This window comes from Electrona antarctica (assembly GCF_951216825.1).
Source record: "Electrona antarctica genome assembly, chromosome: 6".
Lineage (NCBI taxonomy): Eukaryota > Metazoa > Chordata > Actinopteri > Myctophiformes > Myctophidae > Electrona > Electrona antarctica.
The window spans coordinates 55,938,147-55,965,226 of record NC_136811.1 but is presented as its reverse complement, the minus strand read 5'-3'; the positions used below and the strand labels follow the sequence as shown (position 1 = coordinate 55,965,226).

At 46.0% G+C, this 27,080-nt stretch overlaps 1 protein-coding gene across 1 annotated transcript in view; it reads left to right on the top strand.

Moving 5' to 3' along the window:
- Nucleotides 1–839: 839 nt before the first annotated feature.
- LOC306925746 (uncharacterized protein) overlaps nt 840–27,080 on the top strand; it is an 89,702-nt gene continuing 63,461 nt past the window's right edge. The window contains exons 1-3 of the mRNA XM_079504784.1: nt 840–1,067; nt 9,868–10,089; nt 23,386–23,523. Of these exons, the coding sequence (XP_079360910.1) occupies nt 947–1,067; nt 9,868–10,089; nt 23,386–23,523 (481 nt within the window). The 5' untranslated portion in view covers nt 840–946. The remainder of the gene's footprint in view (nt 1,068–9,867; nt 10,090–23,385; nt 23,524–27,080) is intronic.

The following is a 27,080-nucleotide window of genomic DNA, read 5'->3' as shown; positions in this document are numbered from 1 at the left end:
TCTTTTAATTTCCCCCCACCACCCCCCCCCCCCCCTTTTTTCCCTCACTGTATATGTTTATTTTCCCTTTTTACCTCCATTATGATGAATTCCTGTTCTGTTATTTGGATATATAGTACGTCTCTAAATGTTTTGATGAATTAAACATGGTGGACCCTCTTGTAAACAAGTGTAATGCTTAATTGGGTCGTCCACTCACAGTTAACAGTCTTTGTATTGAGTTTGTGCTTGAAATGTACTGTAATTCTGCAAACTGTTAATACATATTTCAATCAATCAATCAATCAATAATGTGTGTGTTTACATTGATTGATTGATTGAAATATGTATTAACAGTTTGCAGAATTACACACACAGACACACACAGACACTACAAACTGGCCATGCATTAGCCTATCAACGGCATTCAGTGTTCAAAATCAAATCAAATCTAAATAAAAAATAAAATAATAATTGAATGCGACCCATACATACAAATGGCCCCAAATATGGATCCGCGACCCCTGGTTTGGGAACCAGTGCATTTTCACCAGCCCAGCTGAGCCGAGAGTCACCAGAGCCCCCGCCCACCCACGTGACCCACCCCCCACCCCCTCCGGCGCTGCCCAAATATGGGAATGGAACGCGTGAAAAAATGTGTGACTGACACGCGGGAGCAGCCAATCACAGCGCACAGCAGCATTGGGGTCCGCAAACAGCCAACCACAGCCCAGCATGGGGGCGGGGACAGCCAACCGCGGCGCAGCATGGGGCGGAGACAGCCAATCACGGCCCAGCATGGGGGCTGCAACAACAACAAGTCAAGAAGCAACTTCTTGGAGTGAAGAGAACAACTTCACTTCACTTCAGTGTGCGTGCGTGCGTGCATGGAGTCGTGCGTGTGAGCCAGAGGCGCGCACCTTGCTGTCCAGGATAAAACAAAATAATACTATTCAATTATTTATTGATGCATTTGTATTCATTTATGATGGTGACGCACGCGCAGCAGCAACAACATGAAGGTGTCACTGTGTGGATTCTCCTGCGTGTGTTTTCTACCGTAATAACCCTGGTCCACGGACAACAGGGTAAGATTCATTACTTTAATTTTAACTTAATTATCTCTGATTCAATTAAATATGTGGTGTTTATTTATTATAATGTAGCCTATTATACCAGCCATTTATTATAGGTTCTCAAACGTATTATTATTTGTTGTGTGTTTGTTTTCCCGAAGCCTCCCTTAACTCTGAGAGAGTGCACAATTAATGTTAAACTCTATAAAGTGTAACAAAATGTCATTTTGTTAGAAATTGTTACACAGATGTTTCAAACCTGTATGAAGGGTCCATTTGGTTCCATTTGTTACACTCTCAGAGTTACAGACCTGTAAGGGTCCATTTGGTTCCATTTGTTACACTCTCAGAGTTACAGACCTGTAAGGGTCCATTTGTACACTCTCAGAGTTACAGACCTGTAAGGGTCCATTTGGTTATATTTGTACACTCTCACAGAGTTACAGACCTGTAAGGGTCCATTTGGTTCCATTTGTACACTCTCAGAGTTACAGACCTGTAAGGGTCCATTTGGTTCCATGTGTTACACTCTCAGAGTTACAGACCTGTAAGGGTCCATTTGGTTCCATTTGTTACACTCTCAGAGTTACAGACCTGTAAGGGTCCATTTGTACACTCTCAGAGTTACAGACCTGTAAGGGTCCATTTGTACACTCTCAGAGTTACAGACCTGTAAGGGTCTATTTGGTTATATTTGTACACTCTCAGAGTTACAGACCTGTAAGGGTCCATTTGGTTCCATTTGTACACTCTCAGAGTTACAGACCTGTAAGGGTCCATTTGGTTCCATTTGTTACACTCTCAGAGTTACAGACCTGTAAGGGTCCATTTGTACACTCTCAGAGTTACAGACCTGTAAGGGTCCATTTGTACACTCTCAGAGTTACAGACCTGTAAGGGTCCATTTGGTTATATTTGTACACTCTCAGAGTTACAGACCTGTAAGGGTCCATTTGACTCCATGTGTTACACTCTCAGAGTCACAGACCCGTAGGGGTCCATTTGGTTCCATGTGTTACACTCTCAGAGTTACAGACCTGTAAGGGTCCATTTGGTTCCATTTGTTACACTCTCAGAGTTACAGACCCGTAAAGGTCCATTTGGTTCCATGTGTTACACTCTCAGAGTCACAGACCCGTAGGGGTCCATTTGGTTCCATGTGTTACACTCTCAGAGTTACAGACCTGTAAGGGTCCATTTGGTTCCATGTGTTACACTCTCAGAGTTACAGACCTGTAAGGGTCCATTTGACTCCATGTGTTACACTCTCAGAGTTACAGACCCGTAAAGGTCCATTTGGTTCCATGTGTTACACTCTCAGAGTTACAGACATGTAAGGGTCCATTTGGACCCCCCTCTTTGAGACTCACATAAGGACCAGATTCTAATCAAATGTCCTCTAAAATAAAAATAATTATGTCTGTGTTTGTATCTCAGTGGTTCTTTTTTTTGGGGGGCTTTTTATTCCTTTATTGAAAGTGGGCGTTTTCAGCATAAAAGCTCCCTCATCTGCTTTGCACTCCATTAGCGCCATTATTCTGAAAGATTCAGCGGCACCAGAAGTTTTTTTTTTTTTTTTTTTTTTAAATCACACCCATGTGAAGTGAGGGGCGCTAATAATATTAATGTCTAACTCATGTTGATTAGGTGATGTAATGGTGATGTAAAACAAACAAACAGCCAGTCAGCCAACACATGCCAACACAAACATTAAATTATCTTTATTGTTAATGGCATTTCATGTTTTGGGACAAGATGACGTACATTTTCCCTTCATTGTCAATGGCGTTTTTAAAACAAACATTGAACTAAAAACAAACATTAAACCTGTATATAGGAGGGGCTAGCGCCCGTCAAAAATAAAATAAAAACATTTGAGACAACAATTTTAGATCAAGGTGCCATCCGTGACATTTGCTCCAGGTGAGGTAAATTAAATTGTACGGTCAATAATAGGGTTATTATTACCACACACAGACAGAACTATTCCTCCCTTGCTATTTAGTCATACTGACCACAGAAGAATTAAACGCTGCTGTTGTTTGTTTCTATCAATCCGCGGAGGCTCAAGTGGTCTTACAAGAGGAAGGTGACTAACTCCCTCCCTCCCTCCCTCACTCACTCCACAAGGTCAATTATTTCTGGTGAATCACTGGCGTTTTTAACGAGGTCGAGTTGGGAAAGATCGGAGGCACCGGAGGGGGGGGACGGGGGGGGACAAGTAGGACAAAAACAATAGAGCGTCGCAGTCCCGCCCTCTACCATGGACAAGGAAATGATTCTCCGTTCATTTTCCTCATAGACATTTCAGAAAGTATTTATTTAAAGACGTTTACGCCGCGGACAAAGCCAACTCGAGTCGTGACAAATCATGACAACAAACACAATTTTTGGGGCCGAAAAAATAATTAGAAAGAAGAAAAAAACGGCAGGTTACAACACTTTCTTTGTTGTTTTTCTTCTTTGTAATTATTTGTTTGGTCCAAAATATTGTTTGTGTTGTCATGAGTTGTCACGACTCGAGTTGGCCTTGTCCGCGGCGTAACCGTCTTTAAATGAATATTCTTTGAAATGTCTATGAGGAAAAATGCATTGGGATTCATTTCCTGGTCCATGGTAGGGGGCGGGACTGCGACGCTCTATAGAGGAGGCGATAGGTCCTGAAAGGTCCTGAGAGGTCCTGAAAGGTCGACGCATGCAACAACTCCGTCTGCAGGGTGTGATTTAGGGCAGATTCATAGTATGGTGCCGGGTGTGATTTAGAGCAGATTCATAGTATGGTGCCGGGTGTGATTTAGGGCAGATTCATAGTATGGTGCCGGGTGTGATTTAGGGCAGATTCATAGTATGGTGCCGGGTGTGATTTAGAGCAGATTCATAGTATGGTGCCGGGTGTGATTTAGGGCAGATTCATAGTATGGTGCCGGGTGTGATTTAGGGCAGATTCATAGTATGGTGCAGGGTGTGATTTAGGGGCAGATTCATAGTATGGTGCCGGGTGTGATTTAGAGCAGATTCATAGTATGGTGCCGGGTGTGATTTAGAGCAGATTCATAGTATGGTGCCGGGTGTGATTTAGAGCAGATTCATAGTGTGGTGCCGGGTGTGATTTAGAGCAGATTCATAGTATGGTGCAGGGTGTGATTTAGGGCAGATTCATAGTATGGTGCCGGGTGTGATTTAGAGCAGATTCATAGTGTGGTGCCGGGTGTGATTTAGAACAGATTCATAGTATGGTGCCGGGTGTGATTTAGAGCAGATTCATAGTATGGTGCAGGGTGTGATTTAGGGCAGATTCATAGTATGGTGCAGGGTGTGATTTAGAGCAGATTCATAGTATGGTGCAGGGTGTGATTTAGAGCAGATTCATAGTATGGTGCAGGGTGTGATTTAGAGCAGATTCATAGTATGGTGCCGGGTGTGATTTAGAGCAGATTCATAGTATGGTGCCGGGTGTGATTTAGGGCAGATTCATAGTATGGTGCAGGGTGTGATTTAGGGGCAGATTCATAGTATGGTGCAGGGTGTGATTTAGAGCAGATTCATAGTATGGTGCCGGGTGTGATTTAGGGGCAGATTCATAGTATGGTGCAGGGTGTGATTTAGAGCAGATTCATAGTGTGGTGCCGGGTGTGATTTAGGGGCAGATTCATAGTGTGGTGCCGGGTGTGATTTAGGGGCAGATTCATAGTATGGTGCCGGGTGTGATTTAGGGGCAGATTCATAGTGTGGTGCAGGGTGTGATTTAGGGCAGATTCATAGTATGGTGCAGGGTGTGATTTAGGGGCAGATTCATAGTGTGGTGCCGGGTGTGATTTAGGGCAGATTCATAGTGTGGTGCCGGGTGTGATTTAGGGCAGATTCATAGTGTGGTGCAGGGTGTGATTTAGGGCAGATTCATAGTGTGGTGCAGGGTGTGATTTAGGGCAGATTCATAGTATGGTGCCGGGTGTGATTTAGGGCAGATTCATAGTGTGGTGCAGGGTGTGATTTAGGGCAGATTCATAGTGTGGTGCAGGGTGTGATTTAGGGCAGATTCATAGTATGGTGCCGGGTGTGATTTAGGGGCAGATTCATAGTGTGGTGCCGGGTGTGATTTAGGGCAGATTCATAGTATGGTGCCGGGTGTGATTTAGGGCAGATTCATAGTATGGTGCCGGGTGTGATTTAGAGCAGATTCATAGTATGGTGCCGGGTGTGATTTAGAGCAGATTCATAGTATGGTGCCGGGTGTGATTTAGAGCAGATTCATAGTATGGTGCCGGGTGTGATTTAGGGCAGATTCATAGTATGGTGCCGGGTGTGATTTAGAGCAGATTCATAGTAGACACTAGCGTTGACTCCCTGCACTGTAATAATGGAAGTGCTCATTCTATCTCAATGGGATAGTTCCAGCCATATGAGCAATGTTTGGAACTATAGTCCATAGGCACCCGCTTTGCGGTGAGATGAAAGTGTGTCGCTGCTCTACGTTCTGGGGTCACCCAACCGTTCCCGGGACCGCATTGGAGGTAGTCTCGGGACAGACTGAAGTGTACTCGGATACGGATCGCTGCAATGTGAAAGCATTGAATACAGTTGAATGAAGTGTACTCTGATACGGATCTCTGCAATGGGAAAGCATTGAATACAGTTGAATGAAGTGTACTCTGATACGGATCGCTGCAATGTGAAAGCATTGAATACAGTTGAATGAAGTGTACTCGGATACGGATCGATGCAATGTGAAAGCATTGAATACAGTTGAATGCTGGTCGGCTGGCTGGCTGGCTGGTCGGCTGGCTGGTCGGCTGGCTGGCTGGCTGGCTGGCTGATAGTCCTCTCCTGTCCTCTCCTCTCCCGGCCACAAACAAGCGCCCGCTGCTACCAGGCAGGAATGTGACAGCCCGATGCCCCTCAGACCCCAGTGAGGGTGGGCGGGGGGGTGGGTGACCTCCCACCGGAAGGTGACACAGATCCGCGCTCCGTTGCCCGCGGTGACAGCGCGTTGCTGTGGCATTTCCATGGAATCCTCATGGGGGACACTGTGTGTGTATGCGTGCGTGTGTGCGTGCGTGCGTGTGTGTGCTGGGGGGAATCTAGTCTGTGAGATTGGAGAGCACTTAGAGAGTCTAGTTTTAGAGTTCTACCCGTCTGTCTGTGTACCGAAAACAGCTGATCTACAAGCTACAAAGTGAAAGTCGTACGACGACTTTGAGTTTGTCACTCAAACACGTTATACCGCAGTGCAATTTGTTCTCCGCGTTTGACCCATCTCTTGGGAGTGGTGAGCCGCGGCAGTGCCGTGCGGCGCACGGGAATCATTTGACTAGAACTAAAATGTTCACTGAATACCTTTTTTTTTCACTGCCGAAAAAAAAAAAAAAAAAAGCTATGATTGCGAAAGAAGTGAGCACTAACTATGAGACCTAGCAGAACATGTCTGTGTGTGTGTGTGTGTGTGTGTGTGTGTGTGTGTGTGTGTGTGTGTGTGTGTGTGTCACGCTGTAACACCACCCGCCCGCCACCAGAGGGCGCAGCTGTAACACACACACACACACACACACACACACACACAACTTAAAAAAAACTTAAAAAGAAAAAACGTAAAGAAAACTTTGAAAAAAACACACACACGCATGCACACACACACACACACTAAAAAAAGAACAAAAAAAAAACACAAGAAAAAGAAAAGAGAACTTAAAAAAAAACGTAAAGTACGTAATTTATTCTAATTGTTGTTATTGCAATTTACGAGCTGCGTTCGCGTGTCTTACTTGTGACTAAAACTGTGGGCTAATACTATAAACTACACTCAAATGTCAAGTCATTTCATGCTTGGTTGTGTGCGGGTGTCACTCTCCAAAAAATTGCCGATCTACAAGCTCACAACGCGTCGCAGCGCGACGCGTTGTGAGCTTGTAGATCGGCTATTTTACAGCTACATCAACTGTACATTATATTAATTTAGTTAAGTAAAACGACGGCTAAAACCAAAACATGTCGAGATGACTAAAATCGTGACTAAAAGAAACTGAAACTGAATCAAAATTTGCCGGCGAAATCAACAGGCCTACACCGATTAAACTTGATTTCCTTCTGGGAAGGTGTGGAGCATTCTCGGAATCCCTTGAGCGTTTTCTGGTGGGTTGTTTTATTTGCGTATTCTCCGTGGCATGTTTAACCTCTGTGGCGGGCTGTCTGGCGGACATGACATGACACATCACGTGTGTGTGTGTGTGTGTGTGTGTGTGTGTGTGTGTGTGTGTGTGTGTGTGTGTGTGTGTGTGTGTGTGTGTGTGTGTGTGTGTGTGTGTGTGTGTGTGTGTGTGTGTGTGTGCGTGTGCGTGTGCGTGTGCGCGTGCGACATGAATGGTGTTCCTCAGGGATCTGACTCAATGTCCCTTCAGAATGTAAAGTAAACTGTTGAGTCAAGGTTGACCTCACAGGACGAGAAAACACTCTTCACATACGGGAAGAAAACCATAGTGACCAACGTGGCCGGTTAAGACTGAGGTTAGGGTTAGTGACCTACGTGGCTGGTTAAGACTGAGGTTAAGGTTATTGACCTACGTGGCCGGTTAAGACTGAGGTTAGGGTTAGTGACCTACGTGTCTGGTTAAGACTGAGGTTAAGGTTAGTGACCTACGTGGCCGGTTAAGACTGAGGTTAGGGTTAGTGACCTACGTGGCCGGTTAAGACTGAGGTTAGGGTTAGTGACCTACGTGGCCGGTTAAGACTGATGTTAGGGTTAGTGACCTACGTGTCTGGTTAAGACTGAGGTTAAGGTTAGTGACCTACGTGGCCGGTTAAGACTGAGGTTAGGGTTAGTGACCTACGTGGCCGGTTAAGACTGAGGTTAGGGTTAGTGACCTACGTGTCTGGTTAAGACTGAGGTTAAGGTTAGTGACCTACGTGGCCGGTTAAGACTGAGGGATAGTGACCTACGTGGCCGGTTAAGACTGAGGTTAGGGTTAGTGACCTACGTGTCTGGTTAAGACTGAGGTTAAGGTTAGTGACCTACGTGGCCGGTTAAGACTGAGGTTAGGGTTAGTGACCTACGTGGCCGGTTAAGACTGAGGTTAGGGTTAGTGACCTACGTGGCCGGTTAAGACTGAGGTTAGGGTTAGTGACCTACGTGGCTGGTTAAGACTGAGGTTAGGGTTAGTGACCTACGTGGTCGGTTAAGACTGAGGTTAGGGTTAGTGACCTACGTGGCCGGTTAAGACTGAGGTTAGGGTTAGTGACCTACGTGGCTGGTTAAGACTGAGGTTATGGTTAGTGACCTACGTGGCCGGTTAAGACTGAGGTTAGGGTTAGTGACCTACGTGGCCGGTTAAGACTGAGGTTAGGGTTAGTGACCTACGTGGCCGGTTAAGACTGAGGGTTAGTGACCTATATGGCCGGTTAAGACTGAGGTCAGGGTTAGCGACCTACGTGGCCGGTTAAGACTGAGGTTAGGGTTAGTGACCTACGTGGCCGGTTAAGACTGAGGTTAGGGTTAGTGACCTATGTGGCCGGTTAAGACTGAGGTTAGGGTTATTGTGAAAATGTGGCGCAAATCTTTGAATATATTCTTTCAGAGAGAACGTTTTTAACTCAAATCTTTGCTTCTGGGGGGTCCTTGAAACAACATATTTTCAGATGGGGGTCGGAGGCCAAATACATAATAATCTTGGGGGTCCTTGACATGAAAATGTTTGAGAACCACTGATGGTGCACCCCATACAGAACCACTGATGGTTCACCCCATACAGAACCACTGATGGTTCACCCCATACAGAAACACCCCATACAGAAAAATGAGGTTTTCCGAAAACTGTCAGGATTTAGAAGACATTTTGTATAATCGTCCTCAGGTCTATATGGCTTAAATGCCACCATGACGGTTGCATGGGACGGACGGACGTACGGACGGACGGACGGACGGACGGACAGACGGAGGTGTGAGGACATCCTCGTCTGAATTTTGTTTTGGGTCATGTGGCGGTTATGAACCTCAGACTGTAAACACAGCCTGCGTTGCTATGCTCTCTCTCTCTCACACACACACACACACACACACACACACACACACACACACACACACACACACACACACACACACACACACACACACACACACACACACACACACACACACACACACAGAGAGCGGAGGCAGTGAAACCACAGCCTAAGCCCTAAACACTCCACTTATCCTGATAACATCACCGATGACGACGGATGAGGAGGAGGAGGAGGAGGCCTCCACTGTGGTCAATTCATTACCACCCTGTGTGCGTGCGTGCGTGCATGCGTGCGTGCGTGCGTGCGTTTGTTTTAGTCCTTGGTCCTCCGAGTTGTGTTGCAGTACTCCAGTCATTGACTCGCCTCGAGTCCACATTCTCATGTACTCTGTCTGGTCTCGGTCTTGCCCCTTCATTTGACTCAGACTCGGACGTAGAGACTTGGTACTCTCCCCCCCCCCCCACCAAGTCCACTCGAGTCACGAGTCACTCTCAGACTCTGCCTTGATTCGGACTCGCCCCCATAAGCAAAGATTTGAGTTAAAAACTGAAACTCTGAAAGAATATATATTCAAAGATTTGAGCCACATTTTCACGACTTTTCAAATAGCAGACCTACAAGCTCGTAGATCTGCTATTTTTCAAACAGCTAAAGTATAACATAATGCTTAGTCAAAACACCAAAAGGGGTTCCCGCCCCAAAATGGGTTAAGTTGATAAATGACTACATCGTAAATTGTCGACGTGGACTCGCTTTAGGTGAACTCGAGCACAACACTGAGTGTCTTGTTTTTTTTGTTGTCGTCATTCATTCCTTCCAGGCTCTGGCTGTGGACAGACGGTCCTGGGCCCTCAGAGCGGAACCCTGGCCAGCCAGAACTACCCGGGCACCTACCCGTCGGACGCCCGCTGCGCCTGGCGGCTGCGGGTGCCCGCGGGCCGCACGCTGCGCCTGCTCTTCGGAGACTTTGACGTGGAGAGCAGTCCCGACTGCAGCACGGGCTCTCTGACGCTCACGGCCGCCGACGGTACCACGGCCCTGGGTAAGAGTCCTGAGCGGTGTTGTTGTTTTCGTCGACTAAAGGTGGCCTTACGCTAGCCGATTTCTTTCAATCTGAAATCTGATAGCACCACACACTACAGGATAATCGGGCCCGATTATTTTATCCGATTATTTTATACAGCACACACTACACGAGTTTAAAACTCGGGCGCACCTCGGGCGCAAATATCAAACATTCTTGATGTTGATCGGGCCGATCCCGATCGCGCTGTGAGCGGCCTCGAGCAGATCGGAGGGATTACGATTGGATCTTTTATACAATCACACTAGACGATCATTTATGCCCGAGAATCGCTCCCGATTGAGTCGGGCACCCCCCGAGCGTCAAAAATGCCTGATTATCGGCTAGTGTACGGCCACCTTTAAACTAAGACGAAAAATGTCCGACGACTACCTTTTTCCACTGACGAAAACTAAATGGAAACTAAATGAAAACTTAAGCTATGGTGACTAAAAGCACATTATAATGTTATCCTGCTTTATTTTACCTATACATGTTATTTATTTTGAAATTAAATGTGATATGTGGTTGCTGACTGTGAATATATTATTATTATTATCTCCTATTCACCAGTAAGGTAATGGGCCTTGTACCTGGGGTGATTGACAGGTGACAGGGATTGATGTCGCCATCCATCCAAGGTTATGTAGAGGAAGTGACACACAGGGAACGGGGGACCATTGTAAACGGAGTGTAGGCCTACACGGAGGGGAAGAGGAGCTCCAGGCGCCAGATCACGCCTGATTTAAGTTAAAGTTTAATCGAGTGCGTCTGCAACCATTGCGCGGCGTTTAATTGGAGAAGAGGACGGACGCAGACTTTATTATTTATTTAACATTGAGCGCGGTTTTGCATCGTTGACTTTGGGGGTGTTATCGTTTATTGTCTGTAGTTGACGTCGTGACGCAAAGCGTTGCAGAGAGCGTCGGGACTTGTTTGGGGCGTGAGCTGGTTTTGAAAGTGTATTATGGTTTGTTGATGAAGTTCGTTTGCCTGTTTATTTCTTTTCGTTTCTAGGGAGAGAGATAGGGACAGACGCACTTTGCTAAGTGTATTGGGTTCGATTGAACACCGTCTATGTTACCTTTTTTGTGGTATCTCTATATTAAACATACAAATAACCCTACGATCCCGCTTAATTGTTCCTTAGTTAATGATTTGCCTTAATGCACAAAGGGCGATTGTTACAAACTAAGACTAAATATATTGACGATTTTTCGTCAACAAAAAAAAAATAGACTATGTTAGGAAGGGACTAGTGGACAAGATATCCAGTATAAGTCATTTTACACTTGGTTGCATGCTGAAAATAGCAGATCTACAAGCTCACAACGCGTCGCAGCGCGACGCGTTGTGAGCTTGTAGATCTGCTATTTAGATCTATTTAGATCTGCTATTTACACTACAAGTGTAAAACATCCATTACGACGGCATCAAGGCCCGCCTAAATACATTTTAGTCGACTACATCAACTGTAGATTTAGTCGACTAAAATCTTATGATATTTAGTCGACTAAAACTAGACTAAAACACTAAAACATTCCGGGGCGACTAAAATGTGACTGAAACTAAAGGAAAACAATTGAAGAGACTTATGACTAAAACTAAAATCAAAATGCTGAGCGGCTGGCTGACCGCCGGTCCTGAGCGTCTGGCTGACCGCCGGTCCTGAGCGGCTGGCTGACCGCCGGTCCTGAGCGGCTGGCTGACCGCCGGTCCTGAGCGGCTGGCTGACCGCCGGTCCTGAACGGCTGGCTGACCGCCGGTCCTGAGCGGCTGGCTGCCCGCCGGTCCTGAGCGGCTGGCTGACCGCCGCTGGTCCTGAGCGGCTGGCTGACCGCCGGTCCTGATCGGCTGGCTGACCGCCGCTGGTCCTGAGCGGCTGGCTGACCGCCGGTCCTGAGCGGCTGGCTGACCGCCGGTCCTGAGCGGCTGGCTGACCGCCGCTGGTCCTGAGCGGCTGGCTGACCGCCGGTCCTGATCGGCTGGCTGACCGCCGCTGGTCCTGAGCGGCTGGCTGACCGCCGGTCCTGAGCGGCTGGCTGACCGCCGCTGGTCCTGAGCGGCTGGCTGACCGCCGGTCCTGAGCGGCTGGCTGACCGCCGCTGGTCCTGAGCGGCTGGCTGACCGCCGGTCCTGAGCGGCTGGCTGACCGCCGGTCCTGAGTGGCTGGCTGACCGCCGGTCCTGAGCGGCTGGCTGACCGCCGCTGGTCCTGAGTGGCTGGCTGACCGCCGGTCCTGAGCGGCTGGCTGACCGCCGCTGGTCCTGAGCGGCTGGCTGACCGCCGCTGGTCCTGAGCGGCTGGCTGACCGCCGGTCCTGAGCGGCTGGCTGACCGCCGGTCCTGAGCGGCTGGCTGACCGCCGCTGGTCCTGAGCGGCTGGCTGACCGCCGGTCCTGAGCGGCTGGCTGACCGCCGGTCCTGAGCGGCTGGCTGACCGCCGGTCCTGAGCGGCTGGCTGACTTGGTTTTTATTGAGCTGGACATTTTAAGTTCATTGTCTAGTGAGTTCCACATATTTACTCCAATGACTGATATGCATCTACGTTTGGTGTTGGTTCTTGCCTTAATTGGCTTGAATGTGGCGGTTCCCCTGAGTTCGTAATTGCCCTCTCTTGGCTGGAACAGCTCCTGCATGCAGCTTGGAAGTGTTAGCTAGTTTCAACCCGGCATCCCGATATGTTTTGGACATATTAGAGACGGAAATTGACAACAATTTGTCAATTTGGTAAATCCAACGCACCTTTGGTAAATCCAACGCACCTTTGGTAAATCCACCAATGCACCTTTGGTAAATCCAAAGCACCTTTGGTAAATCCAACGCACCTTTGGTAAATCCAACGCACCTTTGGTAAATCCACCAATGCACCTTTGGTAAATCCAAAGCACCTTTGGTAAATCCAACGCACCTTTGGTAAATCCAACGCACCTTTGGTAAATCCACCAATGCACCTTTGGTAAATCCAAAGCACCTTTGGTAAATCCAACGCACCTTTGGTAAATCCACCAATGCACCTTTGGTAAATCCAAAGCACCTTTGGTAAATCCAACGCACCTTTGGTAAATCCAACGCACCTTTGGTAAATCCAACGCACCTTTGGTAAATCCACCAATGCACCTTTGGTAAATCCAACGCACCTTTGGTAAATCCACCAATGCACCTTTGGTAAATCCAAAGCACCTTTGGTAAATCCAAAGCACCTTTGGTAAATCCAACGCACCTTTGGTAAATCCAACGCACCTTTGGTAAATCCAACGCACCTTTGGTAAATCCACCAATGCACCTTTGGTAAATCCAAAGCACCTTTGGTAAATCCAACGCACCTTTGGTAAATCCACCAATGCACCTTTGGTAAATCCAACGCACCTTTGGTAAATCCACCAATGCACCTTTGGTAAATCCAAAGCACCTTTGGTAAATCCAACGCACCTTTGGTAAATCCAACGGACCTTTCGTAAATCCAACGGACCTTTGGTAAATCCAAAGCACCTTTGGTAAATCCAAAGCACCTTTGGTAAATCCAACGCACCTTTGGTAAATCCAACGGACCTTTGGTAAATCCACCAAAGCACCTTTGGTAAATCCAACGCACCTTTGGTAAATCCAACGCACCTTTGGTAAATCCAACGCACCTTTGGTAAATCCACCAAAGCACCTTTGGTAAATCCAACGCACCTTTGGTAAATCCAACGCACCTTTGGTAAATCCAACGCACCTTTGGTAAATCCAACGCACCTTTGGTAAATCCACCAATGCACCTTTGGTAAATCCAAAGCACCTTTGGTAAATCCAACGCACCTTTGGTAAATCCACCAATGCACCTTTGGTAAATCCAACGCACCTTTGGTAAATCCACCAATGCACCTTTGGTAAATCCAAAGCACCTTTGGTAAATCCAACGCACCTTTGGTAAATCCAACGGACCTTTCGTAAATCCAACGGACCTTTGGTAAATCCAAAGCACCTTTGGTAAATCCAAAGCACCTTTGGTAAATCCAACGCACCTTTGGTAAATCCAACGGACCTTTGGTAAATCCACCAAAGCACCTTTGGTAAATCCAACGCACCTTTGGTAAATCCAACGCACCTTTGGTAAATCCAACGCACCTTTGGTAAATCCACCAAAGCACCTTTGGTAAATCCAACGCACCTTTGGTAAATCCAACGCACCTTTGGTAAATCCAACGCACCTTTGGTAAATCCACCAAAGCACCTTTGGTAAATCCACCAAAGCACCTTTGGTAAATCCAACGCACCTTTGGTAAATCCAACGCACCTTTGGTAAATCCAACGCACCTTTGGTAAATCCACCAAAGCACCTTTGGTAAATCCAACGCACCTTTGGTAAATCCAACGCACCTTTGGTAAATCCAACGCACCTTAGGTAAATCCACCAACGCACCTTTGGTAAATCCAACGCACCTTTGGTAAATCCAAAGCACCTTTGGTAAATCCAACGCACCTTTGGTAAATCCAACGCACCTTTGGTAAATCCAACGCACCTTTGGTAAATCCACCAACGCACCTTTGGTAAATCCAACGCACCTTTGGTAAATCCAAAGCACCTTTGGTAAATCCAAAGCACCTTTGGTAAATCCAACGCACCTTTGGTAAATCCAACACACCTTTGGTAAATTCAACGCACCTTTGGTAAATCCAACACACCTTTGGTAAATCCAAAGCACCTTTGGTAAATCCAACGCACCTTTGGTAAATCCAACACACCTTTGGTAAATCCAAAGCACCTTTGGTAAATTCAACGCACCTTTGGTAAATCCAACACACCTTTGGTAAATCCACCAATGCACCTTTGGTAAATCCAAAGCACCTTTGGTAAATCCAACGCACCTTTGGTAAATCCACCAATGCACCTTTGGTAAATCCAACGCACCTTTGGTAAATCCACCAATGCACCTTTGGTAAATCCAAAGCACCTTTGGTAAATCCAACGCACCTTTGGTAAATCCAACGGACCTTTCGTAAATCCAACGGACCTTTGGTAAATCCAAAGCACCTTTGGTAAATCCAAAGCACCTTTGGTAAATCCAACGCACCTTTGGTAAATCCAACGGACCTTTGGTAAATCCACCAAAGCACCTTTGGTAAATCCAACGCACCTTTGGTAAATCCAACGCACCTTTGGTAAATCCAACGCACCTTTGGTAAATCCAACGCACCTTTGGTAAATCCAACGCACCTTTGGTAAATCCACCAATGCACCTTTGGTAAATCCAAAGCACCTTTGGTAAATCCAACGCACCTTTGGTAAATCCAACGCACCTTTGGTAAATCCACCAATGCACCTTTGGTAAATCCAACGCACCTTTGGTAAATCCAACGCACCTTTGGTAAATCCACCAATGCACCTTTGGTAAATCCAAAGCACCTTTGGTAAATCCAACGCACCTTTGGTAAATCCAACGCACCTTTGGTAAATCCACCAAAGCACCTTTGGTAAATCCAACGCACCTTTGGTAAATCCAACGCACCTTTGGTAAATCCAACGCACCTTTGGTAAATCCACCAACGCACCTTTGGTAAATCCAACGCACCTTTGGTAAATCCAAAGCACCTTTGGTAAATCCAAAGCACCTTTGGTAAATCCAACGCACCTTTGGTAAATCCAACACACCTTTGGTAAATTCAACGCACCTTTGGTAAATCCAACACACCTTTGGTAAATCCAAAGCACCTTTGGTAAATCCAACGCACCTTTGGTAAATCCAACACACCTTTGGTAAATCCAAAGCACCTTTGGTAAATTCAACGCACCTTTGGTAAATCCAACACACCTTTGGTAAATCCACCAATGCACCTTTGGTAAATCCAAAGCACCTTTGGTAAATCCAACGCACCTTTGGTAAATCCACCAATGCACCTTTGGTAAATCCAACGCACCTTTGGTAAATCCACCAATGCACCTTTGGTAAATCCAAAGCACCTTTGGTAAATCCAACGCACCTTTGGTAAATCCAACGGACCTTTCGTAAATCCAACGGACCTTTGGTAAATCCAAAGCACCTTTGGTAAATCCAAAGCACCTTTGGTAAATCCAACGCACCTTTGGTAAATCCAACGGACCTTTGGTAAATCCACCAAAGCACCTTTGGTAAATCCAACGCACCTTTGGTAAATCCAACGCACCTTTGGTAAATCCAACGCACCTTTGGTAAATCCACCAAAGCACCTTTGGTAAATCCAACGCACCTTTGGTAAATCCAACGCACCTTTGGTAAATCCAACGCACCTTTGGTAAATCCAACGCACCTTTGGTAAATCCACCAATGCACCTTTGGTAAATCCAAAGCACCTTTGGTAAATCCAACGCACCTGTGGTAAATCCAACGCACCTTTGGTAAATCCACCAATGCACCTTTGGTAAATCCACCAATGCACCTTTGGTAAATCCAAAGCACCTTTGGTAAATCCAAAGCACCTTTGGTAAATCCAACGCACCTTTGGTAAATCCAACGGACCTTTCGTAAATCCAACGGACCTTTGGTAAATCCAAAGCACCTTTGGTAAATCCAAAGCACCTTTGGTAAATCCAACGCACCTTTGGTAAATCCAACGGACCTTTGGTAAATCCACCAAAGCACCTTTGGTAAATCCAACGCACCTTTGGTAAATCCAACGCACCTTTGGTAAATCCAACGCACCTTTGGTAAATCCACCAAAGCACCTTTGGTAAATCCAACGCACCTTTGGTAAATCCAACGCACCTTTGGTAAATCCAACGCACCTTTGGTAAATCCACCAAAGCACCTTTGGTAAATCCAACGCACCTTTGGTAAATCCAACGCACCTTTGGTAAATCCAACGCACCTTTGGTAAATCCAACGCACCTTTGGTAAATCCACCAAAGCACCTTTGGTAAATCCAACGCACCTTTGGTAAATCCAACGCACCTTTGGTAAATCCAACGCACCTTAGGTAAATCCACCAACGCACCTTTGGTAAATCCAACGCACCTTTGGTAAATCCAAAGCACCTTTGGTAAATCCAACGCACCTTTGGTAAATCCAACGCACCTTTGGTAAATCCAACGCACCTTTGGTAAATCCACCAACGCACCTTTGGTAAATCCAACGCACCTTTGGTAAATCCAAAGCACCTTTGGTAAATCCAAAGCACCTTTGGTAAATCCAACGCACCTTTGGTAAATCCAACACACCTTTGGTAAATTCAACGCACCTTTGGTAAATCCAACACACCTTTGGTAAATCCAAAGCACCTTTGGTAAATCCAACGCACCTTTGGTAAATCCAACACACCTTTGGTAAATCCAAAGCACCTTTGGTAAATTCAACGCACCTTTGGTAAATCCAACACACCTTTGGTAAATCCAAAGCACCTTTGGTAAATCCAACGCACCTTTGGTAAATCCAACGCACCTTTGGTAAATCCAAAGCACCTTTGGTAAATCCAAAGCACCTTTGGTAAATCCAACGCACCTTTGGTAAATCCAACGCACCTTTGGTAAATCCAACGCACCTTTGGTAAATCCAACGCACCTTTGGTAAATCCAACGCACCTTTGGTAAATCCACCAACGCACCTTTGGTAAATTCAACGCACCTTTGGTAAATCCAAAGCACCTTTGGTAAATTCAACGCACCTTTGGTAAATCCAAAGCACCTTTGGTAAATTCAACGCACCTTTGGTAAATCCACCAACGCACCTTTGGTAAATTCAACGCACCTTTGGTAAATCCAAAGCACCTTTGGTAAATTCAACGCACCTTTGGTAAATCCAACGCACCTTTGGTAAATCCAACGCACCTTTGGTAAATCCAAAGCACCTTTGGTAAATCCAACGCACCTTTGGTAAATCCAACGCACCTTTGGTAAATCCAACGCACCTTTGGTAAATCCAACGCACCTTTGGTAAATCCAACGCACCTTTGGTAAATCCACCAACGCACCTTTGGTAAATCCAAAGCACCTTTGGTAAATCCAACGCACCTTTGGTAAATCCAACGCACCTTTGGTAAATCCAACGCACCTTTGGTAAATCCAAAGCACCTTTGGTAAATCCAACGCACCTTTGGTAAATCCAACGCACCTTTGGTAAATCCACCAACGCACCTTTGGTAAATCCAACGCACCTTTGGTAAATCCAACGCACCTTTGGTAAATCCAACGCACCTTTGGTAAATCCAACGCACCTTTGGTAAATCCAAAGCACCTTTGGTAAATCCAACGCACCTTTGGTAAATCCAACGCACCTTTGGTAAATCCAAAGCACCTTTGGTAAATTCAACGCACCTTTGGTAAATCCAACGGCAAATCCAACGCACCTTTGGTAAATCCAACGCACCTTTGGTAAATCCAACGCACCTTTGGTAAATCCAAAGCACCTTTGGTAAATCCAACGCACCTTTGGTAAATCCAACGGACCTTTGGTAAATCCAACGCACCTTTGGTAAATCCAAAGCACCTTTGGTAAATTCAACGCACCTTTGGTAAATCCAACGGCAAATCCAACGCACCTTTGGTAAATCCAACGCACCTTTGGTAAATCCAACGCACCTTTGGTAAATCCAAAGCACCTTTGGTAAATCCAACGCACCTTTGGTAAATCCAACGCACCTTTGGTAAATCCAACGCACCTTTGGTAAATCCAACGCACCTTTGGTAAATCCAACGCACCTTTGGTAAATCCACCAACGCACCTTTGGTAAATCCAAAGCACCTTTGGTAAATCCAACGCACCTTTGGTAAATCCAACGCACCTTTGGTAAATCCAACGCACCTTTGGTAAATCCAAAGCACCTTTGGTAAATCCAACGCACCTTTGGTAAATCCAACGCACCTTTGGTAAATCCACCAACGCACCTTTGGTAAATCCAACGCACCTTTGGTAAATCCAACGCACCTTTGGTAAATCCAACGCACCTTTGGTAAATCCAACGCACCTTTGGTAAATCCAAAGCACCTTTGGTAAATCCAACGCACCTTTGGTAAATCCAAAGCACCTTTGGTAAATCCAAAGCACCTTTGGTAAATTCAACGCACCTTTGGTAAATCCAACGGCAAATCCAACGCACCTTTGGTAAATCCAACGCACCTTTGGTAAATCCAACGCACCTTTGGTAAATCCAAAGCACCTTTGGTAAATCCAACGCACCTTTGGTAAATCCAACGGACCTTTGGTAAATCCAACGCACCTTTGGTAAATCCAAAGCACCTTTGGTAAATTCAACGCACCTTTGGTAAATCCAACGGCAAATCCAACGCACCTTTGGTAAATCCAACGCACCTTTGGTAAATCCAACGCACCTTTGGTAAATCCAAAGCACCTTTGGTAAATCCAACGCACCTTTGGTAAATCCAACGCACCTTTGGTAAATCCAACGCACCTTTGGTAAATCCAACGCACCTTTGGTAAATCCAACGCACCTTTGGTAAATCCAAAGCACCTTTGGTAAATCCAACGCACCTTTGGTAAATCCAACGCACCTTTGGTAAATCCAAAGCACCTTTGGTAAATCCAACGCACCTTTGGTAAATCCAACGCACCTTTGGTAAATCCAACGCACCTTTGGTAAATCCAACGCACCTTTGGTAAATCCAACGCACCTTTGGTAAATCCAACGCACCTTTGGTAAATCCAACGCACCTTTGGTAAATCCAACGCACCTTTGGTAAATCCATAGCACCTTTGGTAAATCCAAAGCACCTTTGGTAAATCCAACGCACCTTTGGTAAATCCATAGCACCTTTGGTAAATCCACCAACGCACCTTTGGTAAATTCAACGCACCTTTGGTAAATCCACCAACGCACCTTTGGTAAATTCAACGCACCTTTGGTAAATCCACCAACGCACCTTTGGTAAATCCAACGCACCTTTGGTAAATCCAAAGCACCTTTGGTAAATCCAACGCACCTTTGGTAAATCCAACGCACCTTTGGTAAATCCACCAACGCACCTTTGGTAAATCCAACGCACCTTTGGTAAATCCAAAGCACCTTTGGTAAATCCAAAGCACCTTTGGTAAATCCAAAGCACCTTTGGTAAATCCAACGCACCTTTGGTAAATCCACCAACGCACCTTTGGTAAATCCAACGCACCTTTGGTAAATCCAAAGCACCTTTGGTAAATTCAACGCACCTTTGGTAAATCCAAAGCACCTTTGGTAAATCCAACGCACCTTTGGTAAATCCAACGCACCTTTGGTAAATCCACCAACGCACCTTTGGTAAATCCAACGCACCTTTGGTAAATCCAACGCACCTTTGGTAAATCCATAGCACCTTTGGTAAATCCAACGCACCTTTGGTAAATCCAACGCACCTTTGGTAAATCCAACGCACCTTTGGTAAATCCATAGCACCTTTGGTAAATCCAAAGCACCTTTGGTAAATCCAACGCACCTTTGGTAAATCCAAAGCACCTTTGGTAAATCCAAAGCACCTTTGGTAAATCCAACGCACCTTTGGTAAATCCACCAACGCACCTTTGGTAAATTCAACGCACCTTTGGTAAATCCACCAACGCACCTTTGGTAAATTCAACGCACCTTTGGTAAATCCACCAACGCACCTTTGGTAAATCCAACGCACCTTTGGTAAATCCACCAACGCACCTTTGGTAAATTCAACGCACCTTTGGTAAATTCAACGCACCTTTGGTAAATTCAACGCACCTTTGGTAAATCCAACGCACCTTTGGTAAATCCAAAGCACCTTTGGTAAATCCAACGCACCTTTGGTAAATCCAACGCACCTTTGGTAAATCCAACGCACCTTTGGTAAATCCAACGCACCTTTGGTAAATTCAACGCACCTTTGGTAAATCCAACGCACCTTTGGTAAATCCAACGCACCTTTGGTAAATTCAACGCACCTTTGGTAAATTCAACGCACCTTTGGTAAATCCAACGCGCCTTTGGTAAATCCAACGCACCTTTGGTAAATCCAACGCACCTTTGGTAAATCCACCAACGCACCTTTGGTAAATCCAACGCACCTTTGGTAAATCCAAAGCACCTTTGGTAAATCCAACGCACCTTTGGTAAATCCAAAGCACCTTTGGTAAATCCAACGCACCTTTGGTAAATCCAACGCACCTTTGGTAAATCCAAAGCACCTTTGGTAAATCCAAAGCACCTTTGGTAAATCCAAAGCACCTTTGGTAAATCCAAAGCACCTTTGGTAAATCCAAAGCACCTTTGGTAAATCCAAAGCACCTTTGGTAAATCCAACGCACCTTTGGTAAATCCAAAGCACCTTTGGTAAATCCAAAGCACCTTTGGTAAATCCAACGCACCTTTGGTAAATCCAACGCACCTTTGGTAAATCCAATGCACCTTTGGTAAATCCAAAGCACCTTTGGTAAATCCAACGCACCTTTGGTAAATCCAAAGCACCTTTGGTAAATCCAACGCACCTTTGGTAAATCCAACGCACCTTTGGTAAATCCAAAGCACCTTTGGTAAATCCAACACACCTTTGGTAAATCCAAAGCACCTTTGGTAAATCCAACGCACCTTTGGTAAATCCAACGCACCTTTGGTAAATCCAACGCACCTTTGGTAAATCCAACGCACCTTTGGTAAATCCAACGCACCTTTGGTAAATCCAACGCACCTTTGGTAAATCCAAAGCACCTTTGGTAAATCCAACGCACCTTTGGTAAATCCAACGCACCTTTGGTAAATCCAACGCACCTTTGGTAAATCCAAAGCACCTTTGGTAAATCCAATGCACCTTTGGTAAATTCAACGCACCCTTGGTAAATTCAACGCACCCTTGGTAAATCCAAAGCACCTTTGGTAAATTAAACGCACCTTTGATAAATCCAAAGCACCTTTGGTAAATCCAAAGCACCTTTGGTAAATTCAACGCACCTTTGGTAAATCCAAAGCACCTTTGGTAAATCCAAAGCACCTTTGGTAAATCCAAAGCACCCTTGGTAAATCCAACGCACCCTTGGTAAATCCAAACCACCTTTGGTAAATTCAACGCACCTTTGGTAAATCCAACGCACCGTTGGTAAATCCAACGCACCTTTGGTAAATCCAACGCACCTTTGGTAAATCCAAAGCACCTTTGGTAAATCCAACGCACCTTTGGTAAATCCAACGCACCTTTGGTAAATCCAACGCACCTTTGGTAAATCCAACGCACCTTTGGTAAATCCAACGCACCCTTGGTAAATCCAACGCACCCTTGGTAAATCCAACGCACCCTTCTTGGCCGAATACCGAATATAGGAAACAGTCGGCCGGAAACCGAATACCGAATATAATATTATATATATTTTTTTCCTACCATTGCTGTCATGGCCGTACCTTAAAGCTACCTGATTTATGGCAAAAATAAATGGTTATGGCAAAACTTAACTTAAATAATAATCACTATTATGGGTCCATAAAACGCAAACGCAAAATGCATACACTATTCAGTGACATATTCAGGCCGAAACCGAATAGGCCGAAAATGCCACTTTCTGCACGATTAAAAATAAATAAATAGCAGATCTACAAGCTCGGTGCCGCGCTAAGAGCTTGTAGATCTGCTATTTTTGAAATATGATCACAATAATCGGTGATCGGGATCAGTCCCAAAAAACACGCCCGGAGCACCCCTAATGTGATGATGTGCGAGCGCACACACACACATGCACACACACACACACGCATGAATGCACGCACGCAGGCACACACGCTGCGTGCCATTCCACTGACAGAGGAGTAGAGGACCAACAACACACGTTTCAACAGCAAATGCACGTCTTCAAACCAGGTGTATCTGGTCGAATATCTGCAGGGCATGAAGTTCTGCGCACGCACACACGCACACACGCACGCACGCACGCACGTGCACACACACACACACACACACACACACACACACACACACACACACACACACACACACACACACACACACAGAGACCGATTAGGTGACAGATTCACCGCCGTGCATGAAATTATGATTTGTGTTTCATTTGTTTCTTCTCCTCTGTGTGTGTGTGTGTGTGTGTGTGTGTGTGTGTGTGTGTGTGCGTGTGTGCGTGCGCGGCTGCGCAACAGTGACACTTGGATGTGCAAACAAACCAAACGCCATTTTAATGGCATCACGTGAGTGCACACTCACGTGCACACGCACGGATGACTGTTGTGTTTTTATATGATGAAAGAAAGCAACAACCACAGTATGCATATATACATGAGGACGTTCACAGTATAACCGCGACCTGACCACCATGCAAATGATCCGGTGTGAATCTTATCTTAGTTCACATCTCATCTTATCTCATCTCAGGTCCTCTGTGTGGACGGCTGGACTCTGCAGACAGGAACGTGACGCTGAGCCTCGGGGAGGTGACGGTGGTCTTCAGGTCAGGACCCCACCGCTCGGGACGAGGGTTCCTGCTGTCCTACGGCACTGACCAGCACCCAGGTAGCACCCTGTAGCACCCTACAGCACCCTACAGCACCCTGTAGCAGCTCATAGCGCGTCCCCGAGTGCCGCGCTATGAGCTTGTAGGTCTACTATTTTTTAAAAAATCGTGAAAATTTAGTGCAAATCTTTGAATATATATTCTTTCAGAGCGAACGCTTTTTAACTCAAATCTTTGCTTCTGGGGGGGGGGGGGGGGGGGTAGGATCCCAAATATCCTACCATGTAAACGCTGTCATCACCATGTTTCCCTCATCCCAACTATCCTACAATGTACAGTTTTAGGCATTTAGCAGACGCTCTTATAACCCATTTCTACCTGATGAGGACGGTTTTCACGCACGTCTTCAAAAGGCTGTCAGTTTCTGTGTCAAGGACTGTCTGTAACTCGGAGAGGGTACAGATGGAACCAAATGGACCCGGCTTTGGGGTCCCAGAGACAGAAATTAACCCATTTTGGGCGGGAACCCCTTTTGGTGTTAGCATTATGTTATGCTTTAGCTATTGAAAAATCACACCCGTGTGAACTGAGTGGTGTAAGGTATTATATAGCCTGATCAGCTGTGGTCTGACGTAATGAAATCACACCCGTGTGAACTGAGTGACCATAGCAACCATGCTAATTTTTTTGGTACGAACAAACACATGGACACGTAAACTAACAAAGCCAGTTGTTGGAGTGGTTTACACCACTAAAAAATAGCAGATCTACTCATCTCATAGCGCGTCACCGAGTGGCGCGCTACGAGCTTGTAGGTCTGCTATTTTTCTTTTTTAATCGAAGAACCACTGACATAGAAACATAGCTTTTTCAGAAAACTGTCAGGATGTAGAAGAACATTTTTAGAATCTGATCTCAGGTCAAAATGGGTTAAATCGCGGTCCGTAGCCTAATTCATGTCAAACCGGGGGGCCTAGAGCTTATGGGGGGGTCCTTCTTGGCATGTATTTTCAATGGCATGTACTGTTGGGAGCATTTCCAGGGGGTCCCCACCCAGCCAAAACCGCTGCACTACAGGACGCCGGGTCAGGACAATGATCGGGCATCTACATTCTCTAGACCAGTGGTTCCCCCTAAGTGGGGTCTGGGGACCCCCTGGGGTCCTTGAGGGACCAAATGGAACCAAATGGACCCGTAACTATATGAGAGTGTAACAAATGGAACCAAATCATTTGGTTCCATTTGTACACTCTCAGAGTTAAATTAACAGTGATTTTACAATATAAATTGGAGGTCCCAGAGATGGGGGGGTCCGTAGACTAATGCATGTCAAACTGGGGGGGGGTCCTTGAAATTAAACGGGTTGAGAATCGATGCTAAAACCATAAAAAAAACCTTCTCTTATGGGGGGTCCCTGGCATATCCTTTCTAATGGGGGTCCGCGGACTATTTAGTGTCCATTTGGGCGTCCTTGACATGAACACGTTTGGGAACCAGAGCTCTAGACTCTACATGTCATGCTAAACCAGAGCTCTAGACTCTACATGCCATGCTAAACCAGAGCTCTAGACTCTACATGCCATGCTAAACCAGAGCTCTAGACTCTACATGCCATGCTAAACCAGAGCTCTAGACTCTACATGCCATGCTAAACCAGAGCTCTAGACTCTACATGCCATGCTAAACCAGAGCTCTAGACTCTACATGCCATGAACCAGTGCTCTAGACTCTACATGCCATGCTAAACCAGTGCTCTAGACTCTACATGCCATGAACCAGTGCTCTAGACTCTACATGCCATGCTAAACCAGAGCTCTAGACTCTACATGCCATGCTAAACCAGAGCTCTAGACTCTACATGCCATGCTAAACCAGAGCTCTAGACTCTACATACCATGCTAAACCAGAGCTCTAGACTCTACATGCCATGCTAAACCAGAGCTCTAGACTCTACATGCCATGAACCAGAGCTCTAGACTCTACATGCCATGCTAAACCAGTGCTCTAGACTCTACATGTCATGCTAAACCAGTGCTCTAGACTCTACATGCCATGCTAAACCAGTGCTCTAGACTCTACATGTCATGCTAAACCAGTGCTCTAGACTCTACATGCCATGCTAAACCAGTGCTCTAGACTCTACATGCCATGCTAAACCAGAGCTCTAGACTCTACATGCCATGCTAAACCAGTGCTCTAGACTCTACATGCCATGCTAAACCAGAGCTCTAGACTCTACATGCCATGCTAAACCAGTGCTCTAGACTCTACATGCCATGAACCAGTGCTCTAGACTCTACATGCCATGCTAAACCAGTGCTCTAGACTCTACATGCCATGCTAAACCAGAGCTCTAGACTCTACATGCCATGAACCAGAGCTCTAGACTCTACATGCCATGCTAAACCAGTGCTCTAGACTCTACATGCCATGCTAAACCAGTGCTCTAGACTCTACATGCCATGAACCAGTGCTCTAGACTCTACATGCCATGAACCAGTGCTCTAGACTCTACATGCCATGCTAAACCAGTGCTCTAGACTCTACATGCCATGCTAAACCAGTGCTCTAGACTCTACATGCCATGCTAAACCAGTGCTCTAGACTCTACATGCCATGCTAAACCAGAGCTCTAGACTCTACATGCCATGCTAAACCAGAGCTCTAGACTCTACATGCCATGCTAAACCAGAGCTCTAGACTCTACATGCCATGCTAAACCAGTGCTCTAGACTCTACATGCCATGCTAAACCAGTGCTCTAGACTCTACATGCCATGCTAAACCAGTGCTCTAGACTCTACATGCCATGCTAAACCAGTGCTCTAGACTCTACATGCCATGCTAAACCAGTGCTCTAGACTCTACATGCCATGCTAAACCAGTGCTCTAGACTCTACATGCCATGCTAAACCAGTGCTCTAGACTCTACATGCCATGAACCAGTGCTCTAGACTCTACATGCCATGCTAAACCAGTGCTCTAGACTCTACATGCCATGCTAAACCAGTGCTCTAGACTCTACATGCCATGCTAAACCAGAGCTCTAGACTCTACATGCCATGAACCAGAGCTCTAGACTCTACATGCCATGCTAAACCAGTGCTCTAGACTCTACATGCCATGCTAAACTAGTGCTCTAGACTCTACATGCCATGCTAAACCAGTGCTCTAGACTCTACATGCCATGCTAAACCAGTGCTCTAGACTCTACATGCCATGCTAAACCAGTGCTCTAGACTCTACATGCCATGAACCAGTGCTCTAGACTCTACATGCCATGAACCAGTGCTCTAGACTCTACATGCCATGAACCAGTGCTCTAGACTCTACATGCCATGCTAAACCAGTGCTCTAGACTCTACATGCCATGCTAAACCAGTGCTCTAGACTCTACATGCCATGCTAAACCAGTGCTCTAGACTCTGCATGCCATGAACCAGTGCTCTAGACTCTACATGCCATGCTAAACCAGTGCTCTAGACTCTACATGCCATGAACCAGTGCTCTAGACTCTACATGCCATGCTAAACCAGTGCTCTAGACTCTACATGCCATGCTAAACTAGTGCTCTAGACTCTACATGCCATGCTAAACCAGTGCTCTAGACTCTACAT